This window comes from Coffea arabica, chromosome 1e (assembly GCF_036785885.1).
Source record: "Coffea arabica cultivar ET-39 chromosome 1e, Coffea Arabica ET-39 HiFi, whole genome shotgun sequence".
Classification (NCBI taxonomy): Eukaryota; Viridiplantae; Streptophyta; class Magnoliopsida; order Gentianales; family Rubiaceae; genus Coffea; species Coffea arabica.
The window spans coordinates 54,962,295-54,974,862 of record NC_092311.1 but is presented as its reverse complement, the minus strand read 5'-3'; the positions used below and the strand labels follow the sequence as shown (position 1 = coordinate 54,974,862).

At 38.1% G+C, this 12,568-nt stretch overlaps 1 protein-coding gene across 1 annotated transcript; it reads left to right on the top strand.

Moving 5' to 3' along the window:
• The first annotated feature begins 5,964 nt into the window (after positions 1 to 5,964).
• Positions 5,965 to 7,961, top strand: LOC113718443 (probable galacturonosyltransferase-like 7). The gene has a single exon (XM_027243349.2). The coding sequence runs from the start codon at positions 6,716 to 6,718 to the stop codon at positions 7,817 to 7,819; it is 1,104 nt and encodes a 367-aa protein (XP_027099150.1). The 5' UTR covers positions 5,965 to 6,715; the 3' UTR covers positions 7,820 to 7,961.
• The last annotated feature ends 4,607 nt before the right edge of the window (positions 7,962 to 12,568 follow it).

Below are 12,568 nucleotides of genomic sequence, written 5' to 3'. Positions count from 1 at the left end.
AATACTCCGGAGCGAATGCTATTGACGGACCAAAGTTTAAATTCCACTAATTGAGCGCCCACCGCACATTCCCGCAACTTTTTATTTCCGTTTTTCTTTCTTTTCTCGGCCGGGCGGGGGCCGGTGAAACTTCAATTTTACTTGGTTAGGGAGTCGGCTTCATAAAATTGGTTCTTGCTTGATGCGCAAAATTGTACATGGGCTTATGTAAGCTTAATCAAATTAGGGTAATCACCGTTGTTGGTCTGGACTCTAGGCTCTAGAGGAATGTGGTGTAGAGCAAAACACCAATTTAGTTCCAATACTCTATTTTGCTGAAGTCAAAATGGCGTGTTTGAATAATAATTATTTGGGATAATTTTTTGAATAAAAATACTACTGTACCACTTTTTTGATATGATGTATATGAAATAAAAGGGTAGTTGAAAAATGTGTTTGCATGGTTAATTAGGTTCTTATTTGGCTAATCGACCCAATTTTTTTTCAACTCTTTACACTAATAATCAGAGATCAAGTAGGAAATCCAATCACTGCCTTGTTTAAACAATAGAAAAATCGAAATGTGTCTAGAAATCAACAACGAAATTAAATCATTTGAAGAGCAAAGAAAATATATAGATTTTTAGGGAGGAAAAAAATAGAGCTGATGTCCAAAAAATTTTCACATGGATCGAACTCAGTCCATTAAATGGTGAAAAGTAAAAATAACAGACTATGATTATGCAAACAGTTAAAAAAACGTGTTATACAATTACCCTTATAAAGTTAAAAGAAGGTAAGTTTTTTGGGTTTGCATGTGATTCAATATTGCCGATTTCTCGAAATATATCTGTTTTTCCATTAAACTGGAGTGCAATAAATGAATCTCAATGCTTTGCCATCCTTTTCCGATTTCTACATGTGAGCAGCCAAGTTTCAGCGGCAACTTAAAGTTGAACGTGGTACCAACATGTTACTCGTTAAAATCCACCTAGCCACGGCCCACCCTAAATCCGAACATTAGGCTATAAGACCTCTCCTCCCAGTTGGGAAAGAAGAGTTGAGGACATTTTTAGTGAGAAGAATAAGATAATTGGCTTTAGAAAGAGAAGTAGAATATCATAAACTTCTATTCATATAAAAATTTCGAAATTTTATCCTTGGGGAGGGGAATTCCAAGAGGCTGGACACTAAGCTTTGTTTTTATTTGATTTGATTTGATTAATTAGTGAACCAAAAAAAAACCTTCGTGCAACCGAAATTGGTTTGAAAATGAATAGCATGGCTCATGTTACTATCCGCCCTTACCGGACAAAATTATTAATAACTTGTGAATTTCCATATCTTTTTCCCGGATTGAGAAACTCTTCCACTAACTCCATTTAATGCCGAAGGATAGGTTAGGTGGTAAAATTGGAGAAATTATAAGTAAAAGATTCTGAATTTAAGATTCTCACTTATAATATACATATGCATCCATACATACATACATACGTTTACTGAGCCAAAGATCAAGTCACAATTCACCCCTATGGGCCGACATGGGAAGTTTGTCTCTGCAGGATTGCTGGATTGTTGTCTTCTGTGTTCAATCATGGGCCTAGTTTCCGTGTGTTTCGGTATTACCTCTGTTGCATCCGGTCCTCTGTTGACAGCTTCACGAACTGTTCTCATATGACTAAAATCCACTGCCAAAGGCTAAATTGAACTTTTTTTTTTTTAAGGCTAAGTTTAAGTTACTATTGTACCCTTTTCTCATGAATTTTAGGTAAATCACATTGCCGCCACTACATTTCTCCTTGATTGTGAGATGACACAGTGACCTGTAGCTAGGAATGTTCATCGGCTAGTAGTCAAGAACTCGATAAAAAATTTTCAAAAATTGATAGGAATTGATTCCCTTCTTCATACCTCTTGAAACCTCATTAGTTAATGTCCCTAAAACCCAACTTAACTAATATGGACATAAGCTAAGTGATTGCGAGCTTCTTGATTTGACTTTCAAGTCTCCTTTTACCTTGTAAAGATGGAGAAAAAAAATAGGTCCAATCTATGTGAATTCGTGCAGCATAGATGCCGTTATACAGGGTGAAACTTTTACAGCCAAAACATGAAGTGAGGTAAACGTAATTAGGCCTTCTAAAACGACTGAAATTGGTCAAAATCAAGAATGATCGACGGATTACTGTATTCATCTTTTAAATTGGCACAATCTCTTGTCACGACTCCATGCAAGCGTTTGTAAGATTGTTACCGAGTCACTAGATACTTTTGTTCCCAGTCCAAGTTCGTAGATTTAGGAGGAGGAGGTTGGGAGAGAAACTTAAAAATTTTCCGAGGAACTTAAAAATATCAAGAATTAGCTAAAATGATAAACATAGACCCACATATCATGGCTGAATGGCATTATTGATGCATTCTTCAGAAAAAGGAAAAAAAAAATGAAATGACGACATCGATATACTACTAATTAATATCTGCTTTTACCTCTAGTTGCAGATAGTGATGAGTGCCAGCCAGCTTACAGCCTACAGGATCAGGAGTCAATAATGTTCAAGAAACCAACAAAAGCCCATTTCTGATGTTTCGGGACGGGGATCGACTTTGGTTTTGGGTTGTGGGGGAAATTGTCCTCCGCTCACTCTGTACTCGACTCAGCAAGCATGCGCATGACTAGCTCAGCTGTAGTTGTAGTACCATTACTGCCATATGCAGGTGTGTGTGTGTGTGGGGGCGCGCGTGTGTATATATATATATATATATATATATATATATATATACATGTATATATGTATCGGGCGGAACAGGCAGGAGGCAGGGCCAAGGCCCTTCATTGGTTGGTGGTGGCTTCCAACATCTTTTCAGAGACCAGACCACTGCATCATAAAATGACAAACTAGGACAGCTGGCATCAATAGATTTTCAGGACCCAGTCGAACGCATCACCTCCTTAGTCTTCCTGCACTTCTTTTACTTACCTTTCTTTCGGCTTTTAGTCGATCGATAGGAAGGATTAAAGGAACAAGGGCTGAGTGCATTTTTAATCTCCATTATTGATGAGTTTGATCCCTTATCCTCATAGAAGCAAAACGGATTGATTTTCTCTAGGGATGACAGTTGATCTGGTACCATCTAATAAAATGAAGTGGTTAGTTGCTCGTTTCTCTTTAAATACTCTGACAAACAATCCTAATTGCCCTTCAAGTATCCCACCCAAAAATGGAACCTGTAGTTTTTAGAAGATTTAGCGATTTACAAGCACAAACAAGAGCTTTGTTTGGATACCAATAATATTATTCCAAATAATATTTCGCTTGCATCATAAATACATTTCCTAACTCACCTTTTTCTATTTCCAATCAACTTTTTGTCTCACATACATTACATCACAAAAAGTGCTACAGTAATTATTCCAAATAATATTTCAAATAACACTCTATCCAACTTTTGCGTTACTAATAATATTTCAAATAACACTCTATCCAACTTTTGCGTTTCAAATAATATTTCAAAGGTTTGCGTTACTAATTTGAATGAATCTAAATCCAACTGATTTATATTTTTGGATGGTAATGACACATAACGTACTTTTGATCTTGTATTTTGAGTAAACATCATGAAAGGGCGGCTATGAACATTGAGGAATATTGAATATACAAACAGAATATTCTTGGATTGGTGTCATATCGATCCTCTCCTATATGTATTTGTTAAGAATTGGTACGATCAACAACGTGTAAGAGGATTCAAACATGAATAATATTGGAAGTTATGGCGAGGCAGAAGCATACTATTCTCTTAAGATTACTAGCAAGGCTTTTGTTTTCTTCGCATATTCTTTATCATCTATCCTTCTATACATGATATCAAATGGTATTCATTGTTTTCGAAGGTAAGTCATACTTTCAAGTGCTAAACGTTTCCATATTCGGAAATAACAATCAACTTTGAATATAAAAACTTGTTCTTGGAGGATATGAATGAAGCTTTGTGGAGTTGTGGCGTGTTGATGGGTTTAGGAGTTTAACAGATTGATTTGGCTTTGCAAGGGGCAAGAATTTAAGTGTAGGATGATTTTTCTTTTCTTTTTTCTTTGAACCTAAATAGGGCAAGATGGAGGGTATTGCAGCTAGTAAAGGGGAATGAGGTTAAAAAAAAAGGGATAGATCCTGATTATGCTTAACATAAAACATTCAACTTATCAGAGCAGAGTGAAATCCTCGAGGTGGCTGGCTCTATTTGTTTGGGCTTGGCCAAACTGGACCCGTACTTATTCGTACGGATAAGCATTTTTAACCAGCAACATATGATGGTTTACCTTTAGTATTTTTTTTTTTCTCATTTCCCTCCTTTTTTTTCTCGAGAAAAATGTATTAAGACAACAACAAATGACTTCATGAGCTTGTCCTGGTAAAACATAAAACTAGCCATCAAACAGGAAGATGATGTGAGACCGAGGCGTGGGCTGCCAACATAAAATACTCCAACTGTAAAGATGCCGAATAGAGTTGCAAATGAATTGAATCGAGATCGAATCAAGTTGAGTCTTGACTCGATTTCACCAAACTTGAACTCGACGAGCTCTCGATACAAAGTTTGAGTTTGACTTCAAAATTGAATTAAGTCGAGTTTGAATTCGAGATTACTCGAATTTAAAAATAAAAAAATGAATAAAATAGTAAATTTTTCTTAACAAATAATAAGATATTAGATATATATATAATCTCACTATTAAAATAAAAAAGAGTGGCACATGAGTTAATGAGTTGAGTTTCCTTATACTCAAATTCGAACTTGACCTCAACTTGATTGACTTGAGGTCGAATTAAATTTTGATCGAACAAACTTACAAGTGTTCACAGGCGGCTTGATTAGTTTGTAATCCTAACGTGTAGCGTGACAATGAGGTGATGTGTGCGATAGACCTCGTAAAACAATTGAGAAACTTCTTTTGCCTTGAAATGCATGAATCTGTTGTTCTAACATCCTCAGTGCATCATGCCGTCATCGGCAATCTCCAACCTGCTGCTTTGCAGCTGGTCTTGGTTATTGCTGTTCATTTTGTTTTTTTTTTAAGGTAACCATCGGCTGGCTGGTCTTTTCTTGGATTTGCTTCATACTACATTACATTTTTTGTTTTTGTTTTGTATGTTTCTTTAAAATATTTTGTACTCTCACAGTATGAGGATACAGTTTCTTATGGAAAAAAGTCCTCATACGAAACAAGAAGCCCAAAAAAAAGGGCACAAAGAGAAGAAGGAAAATACAAACAATTAATCGCAATTACTGATGTTAGTTTCGGCATGGGTTGTAGTTAGTTTGTTACTTGTGTTACAAACCATATGTAATTAAAAATATTTAAACACAAAAATAAATTTTCAATGTTATTAATTAATCAATTATTCTACAGTGATGTAATAGGTTAGAAGTGGCAAGATATAATGAAAAAAGGTAAAAATAAAAAGAAAATAAGAGTGAGAAAGAAAAGAAAAAAGAAAAAGGAAAGCAAAATAACAAAAATAAAGGTAACCTTAAAACAGTAGGGAGAATCTGCCTACAAAATTTATGAGAGAGAAAAGCAAAATTAGGATCATAAATCATAAGAATAAATTGAAAATTAATATTTTGTTACGTTGAAAATGAGGACAATTTTAAAAGTTTAGATGTGATTTAATTGTGAAACTTGATTTTGATTGATGGAGGGGCTAAGCGCTTAAAAAAATAACAAGAGGGAGTAAAGAACAAATCAACCAACGTTAAGGGGTTTAATGCCATTAATCTTTTTTTCCCTAATGGAAAAACGTGCGCAAGCAAAAAAAAAAAAAACGGAAAGGTTGAGAAAATAACTCGCCCGAATCGAGAGTTGTGGAATTTTTTTTTTTTCAAAAATTTTGTTATCTCATCCTTACTAATCCTTCGGATGGGTCGTGGATTCGTACGGTGGCAAAGGCCAAAAAAAAGAAAAAAAAAAAAGTTTTGAAAAAAAGATAGATAAAGTGGACAAAATGAAATTGGAAAGGGAAAAACTCAAAAACAGCAACTGCAACAGAAACCTCTCGCTCTCGCTCGCTGGCTCCAATTAGGCTTCTATTAGGAGCAGCATTGTTCCTCAATTGCCCGTGTGAGTTTGTGCTTTGCTTTCCACCCTTCTCCCTGCCAAAGAAGAGGGAAAACCCAAAACAAATAAAAAAAAGAAAAGAAAAGAAAATGAAGCTCCCCTAGAATCCCTGTTCTGCAGAGAGAAGCCACAACGGGAGACAACTACAAGTAGTGTGGCAGAGGGGGGAAGACAACTGCGGAGCACGTCGGCGCAATTCAGTGCCAGCCAGGCAGCCCTAGGTGGCGTTGGTTGTGTTCGTTTATGGGTTCCTCTCGCCTATTTCTCTCCGTTGGACTGGCGGAGCGTTCTACGGTATCCTCCTCCTGCCGACTGAATCCCGTTGACGTTACTCTGAGAGAGAAATAAGAGAGGGGGAACTAACAACTGCCGCAAGTAAACCAAATCACCTTATCCTAAACCACCACCACTCCCCCCTCCAAAAAAAAAAAAAAGAAAGAAATTATTGTGCTGTCGGTGAGAACAGAGGAAAATTTTTTTTTCCCCCTTTATCTTCGTCTGTCGTTAACTCTGGCGGACATAAGAGGAACCGAAGCGTTCCTCTTTTCTTCCCTGTATTCTCGATTATTGGATCGTTTGGGTTTCAAATCCAAGAAAAAGAAAAGAAACCGGTTAAAGATGCTGTGGATTATGAGATTCTCGGGTTTTTTCTCCGCGGCCATGGTGTGGATAGTTCTATCCCCCTCCCTGCAATCTTCCCAACCCGCAGAAGCCATTAGATCCTCCCATCTCGACTTCTACCTCCGATTATCCACCACCCAGATTCCGCCTCCCTCTCCCGATCGTTTCTCCTTCCGGAAAGCCCCTCAATACCGCAATGCGGACGCCTGCACCTTCAATGTTGATTCTACATTGGGGGAGATTGGCGTCTGCGATCCCTCTTTAGTCCACGTAGCCATTACCCTGGACGTCGAGTACCTCCGGGGATCAATTGCCGCCGTGCATTCCATTTTGCAGCACTCCATGTGTCCCCAGACTATATTCTTCCACTTCTTGGTGTCGGAGCCCGGCCTTGAAAGCCTAGTCCGCTCCACTTTCCCTCAGTTGAATTTCAAGGTTTATTACTTCGATCCCCAGAGGGTGCGGAGCCTGATCTCCACCTCCGTCCGGCAAGCCCTGGAGCAGCCTCTGAACTACGCCAGGAACTATTTGGCAGAACTTCTGGAGCCGTGCGTGCGGCGGGTCATCTACCTGGACTCTGATCTCATCGTGGTCGATGATGTTTCCAAGCTCTGGTACACCAGCTTGGGGACGAAGACCATCGGAGCCCCGGAGTACTGCCACGCCAACTTCAACAAGTACTTCACCGCAGCTTTCTGGTCGGACAGGAGATTTTCGGACACGTTCTCCCGCCGGAATCCCTGTTACTTCAACACGGGGGTCATGGTGATGGATCTGGTCAAGTGGAGGCGGTTCGGGTACACCAAACAAATAGAGAGGTGGATGGAGATCCAGAAGATGAATCGGATCTACGAGCTGGGTTCACTGCCGCCATTCTTGCTGGTGTTTGCTGGACACGTGGCGCCCATAGAGCACAGGTGGAACCAGCACGGCTTGGGCGGGGATAATGTCAGGGGAAGCTGCCGGGACCTCCATCCGGGTCCTGTCAGCCTTCTCCACTGGAGCGGCAGCGGGAAGCCGTGGCTGCGCCTCGACTCCAAGCGGCCGTGCCCGCTCGACTCCCTGTGGGCCCCGTACGACCTCTTCGGAAATTCGTCGTGAATTCCAACCCCATATTTTTAGATTTTTTTGGTTTTCTTTTTGTACTCGCCGGTAAATTCCTCGATTCAACTGTTTTTTTCCACTTATATTTTTTTTTCCAATCTTTATTTTATACTATCGTCTCCTACATATATTTTTTTTCTTTTTGGGTTTTGGTTTGATTTTATTCCTCTTCTCTTTTTTTTTTTTTTAAAAAAAATAATAATTAACTCGCAGTATTAGTATGATGATGACTATTATTATACGTTGAAGGGAGGCGTCCAGTTCCATCTGGTAGTTTTGTCCTTGTGAAAAAAATAAAAATAAAATATTGGAGGGAAAGGGATATTCGGTTCAATTCATGTTTTTAGTTTTTGTACGCTAAAGAATCAACCTGGTGGCGAATTGGAATTGGTTTTTGCGTTGAATGGCGACAATTTAATGGTGTTGATATGTACTAAACAGATGTAGGAGTATTATATATTATGCATAGCTCTGTAACTCACCGGAAAATCTTTTTAGTTGGGATTTGATCGGATTGCTTTTACTTTGCACTTGTCATAACTACCCTTCACTCTGGTTTATCTTCAGGGAACAATAATAAATATTTATGTGTATTTGCAGCTATCGGCTGCTGATCTTCAATTTGAATTTTTCGTTACAAATTGTGGCGTGAGTTGAGTGATCAATCCTCTGTGGATATTGATCCTTTGTTCTTTTTTTTTTTTTCTGTGAGAGTTTAACTTTTGTTGTTGCGATGGAGGGAGGCGGCACCGGTGTACGAATTATTCGGTATTCCTACTACCATTTGCTGCAGGGATTTTGATGCAGCTGATAGTCTGCGCCTTGGGGCGGTCTGGTGGGGGCAACGGCAATAGCAACGGCTGGCAAAGCATTGGGTGCCCGCCGGCGGTTATGGTGAAGTAAGTGTGCGTTGGAAGAATCTGGATTGCGAGTTATTAGGAGAGAGGTTTTCTTTTTTCTTTTTTCTTTTTTTTTTGGCTTTCGGGTAAGAAAGGATTTTGGATATGTGGACGTGGTGGATTGGATGGTGGATATGGATGTGGATGCGGGTACCCATCGGGGGGTGTCGGTGTGCTTTGGTGGCAGCGGCGGATGGCTTGTGACGTTGTGAGTTTTTTGGTCTACTTTGACGTTCTCGTGGTGTGGGCATAGGTGGCGATACCTTCAATTTCTTTTCTCTTTATTTTGGTTTAAATTTTATACTTAATTGATTCATAAGTAGCAAGTATTATGCAGCAGCAGTAGTATGGCAGTAGTGCAGACTGCAGACGCAGAGTATATATTTGTTTTTTTTTTTTTGAGTAACGGCAAATAATTGGTTTAAATAAATGAATCGTTGTTGGGTTGCATACAGACGACATCACATGACAATCCGTGTTTGATGATAAAAAAAAGGGGGGCAGTTTGGGGGTGGTGGTCCTCCGCCCTGCCTGTCGACGTTGCGTAGAAGTTGTTCCGTTCCGAAGAAATGAATTGGGGAAGGGGCCCATACCTTTTGCCCTCCAATCCCACGTGCCCATTTGCGTTACCACCCACACAACACTCCTCTAATTCCTTTTTTTTTTTTTTTTTTTTTTTGTTGATTTGTCGAAACGATAGTTATCACCAGGCTCATCTAATTTATTTGCCTGCATTCTTCCATTACTGACATTTCAGATTAGTTTCGGCTCCTCCTCTCTGTGTCACTGTGTGTGTGTCTCTCTCTATATATAGATATATCTATATATGTGTGTATATATATATATATATCCGGATTATTAAAGTTTTTTTTTAAGCACAAACTAACCACTACTATAATGTATGCAAAACTGACTTTATAGTGGAATATTCAGCCTTCATCTGGGCTTGCTCTTTTTTTCTTTTTTTTTTTGTTCTTTAATAATTAAATTTGGGATAGCATAGACGGTAGATTGAAAGACTGGATTGTGGATTATCGATCGGAGACTGGATTGTGGGATATCTCACTATTATCGATCGTCTTTTTTTTTTGGGTTTTGGTTTTTGGGGTGCTGGTGGTTCATCTGCACTCCCTGTGTAGGTTATGGTTGAAAACTAACTAGGTGGTTGACACATCGCTATTGCCCAATTCTATTGAAATTAATTCAATTAGAAGACCAATCCATTGCCTTTCACTGCTTTGTTGTTGTCGTTGTAGAAGAAAGTGGTGCTGTGCGGTGCGGTGCCTGGACTGCTCGTAGAAGAAGCCCCGGGAGTAGGTTAGGTTATTCATGTGAATGATGCTCCAACGTCAAATGTGTCCGTCAAACAACACAAGCGAATGCTACTAGTTAGTTGCCACAAACTTGGGGTGGGGCGGAACCGTCGTTTCTTCTGGCATGCGAGGTGAAGCCGTAAAAGGGAAGCAACATATATATACTACTACTATATAAGATTTGCACAAGTCCCCCAAATACAAATACCAGGGGACGAACGCCTTTCCAAGTCTTCACAGCTGGAAGTATTAGCCAACAACACTAAAAATGAGGCATTCGTTGACAATGCTGGCAATAAACGAGGAGGAGGAATACATTTACAGACGTGAAACGGCCACACTTCCCCACTTCCAAATATGCAGAAACTTCATCATGCATGCAGCTTGCAGTTTAGGCATTGTTTGGAGAACCTCATGAGCACTTCGAACGCGCCAATCTCTCAACTTACATTGGGCTATCCCTCTAAAACTAAAAGCACCTCTTTTTGTGGCACAATAAACTTATCTCCCACCTCTCTCGTACGTGCATTCCATAGCCGGTGACATCTTCATGTGTAAATCCCACACCCCACGCACTTCTGTCTGTACTGAATCTGCCTAAGCTGTTGTATCTAAGGAAGGCTCATGCTACAGAGCAACAGAACCACCTGGCCTTCCCAAGAATCCCTTTCGTCGCAATTCTTCAAGCAGCCTTTCCCCAAGTTCAGCTATTGCATTAGACTCGACCAGGAAAACAGACAGTTCTCAAGCGAGTCCTTGCTTCACCATCATCATTTCCATCGCCGAAAGTAGGTTAGAAACTGTTTCTACCTCCTCTTGATTCTTTGGCACCTTTGGTTTCCTCTTCAGGAGCATTTTCATTTCCCCTCTCCCAAACCATCCATCGCAGTCTGTTCCTATCTACATTGGGCTGTGCAATAGTCAAGAGCCCACATACTCAAATTGAAATTTTTTAAAAAAACCACTGTATTTAGGTTTGCATACCGACCGTTTGGATCAATCCCTTCAAATCTGTGAAAGAGTTGAACATAACAAATCGTGTCGCCATCTTGGTTTGTGTAATATGTATGTATAGAACATTCTCTTGTTATAAAGACGAATAATATAACCTTTCCGTTTGATAAAACTGAATCCGAATTCTGAAATCTGAATACTGAAACAATTGATTTGCTGAATTTTAAGCACTGAAAAGAAATATATGAATGTCTAAATTTTAATGCTAAATCTATTTATACTGTTTGATAAACATTTATAACTGAATGCTTAATCAGTTAAATTTGACAATTTTACCCTTATATCTTTTCATCCAAAAAAAAAAATAGAACCTATGATTTAATTAGTTTAAAATTGTTAGGTATGAAAATGATAATATTTATTTTTAAATCAAATTAATATAAAATATGAAATATATTACATGAGAAGTATGGAGAAGATGTAAAAGTCATTAAAAAGGGAGAAAAGAAAAATAGAAAATCATTAGATGGAGAATATTAGATTGTTTAATTATATAAGAATTTTGAACATAATTAACAAACAATAGTAGATAAGGTAGTTGAAGTGATTCTATTGATTCTTATCAGAATTAAGCATTCAGTTAGGATTATTGTGTTGAAAAAAATAACACAAATTCAGCACTACTTAATAACTTCAACAAATAAATTTTCATTTATCAAACATTCCAAACATTTGAATATATAAAAAAGTTCAGATTTAACACTTTTTTATGTTAATTCATTAACTTTTGGCATGGAGAATTAATTTGCTATTTTGAACTCCATTCAAACTAAAATCTCATATCCAAAGACACTTGGGAACAACCTTCCTTTTTTTTTTTTTTTAAATATAAGTTGGGGAACGACTTAGTTAACTTCACTTATTCATGCAATGCTAGTAAATAAGAAAGAGAAATACCATCCAGCCACGTACCGATACAAATTGAACCAGCGATAATGAGGAAACAATCTAGGGAAAGTGATATTTACAATTGGAAACAAGTTAATTGAATATTTATATACCCTAATTCTACGCTCTTCCAAATTATGCGGAAATATCAGCTGACGATGCGGATGGTTCAAAATGAGAATTTACTTCCAAATTGTCCATCGCCCCAATTGCTGAAATCAAACAATATAGAAGATCTCGTAAATTAGCTTAGGAGGAAATGATTCCGTTTGGATGGTGTGTTTGAGAGATTTTTGAAAGGTGATCCAATGTGCATTATTATTGGATTAGTTAATTGCGGAGTGTAGTGTAATGATGATGGTTATACACTTGTACAGTGATAATTACATAGGAGCATAAAGTTTATTTTAAATATAATGTAGATAGTCAGTCGTTCATGACAAATGTTGAAAGGGTATTTTTAAAATAATAAATAATAATATTTTTTTTTAAAAAAAAATACCAAACCCATGTTTAAGTACGTCGAGACACACAAGTACTTTTTTCAAGGATTGCTTTAGCAGTTCTATTTGAATTAACTGGTTTTAGAGGTATTTTTAAAAAAATTTATCGTAATAGTGTATATGAAAAAA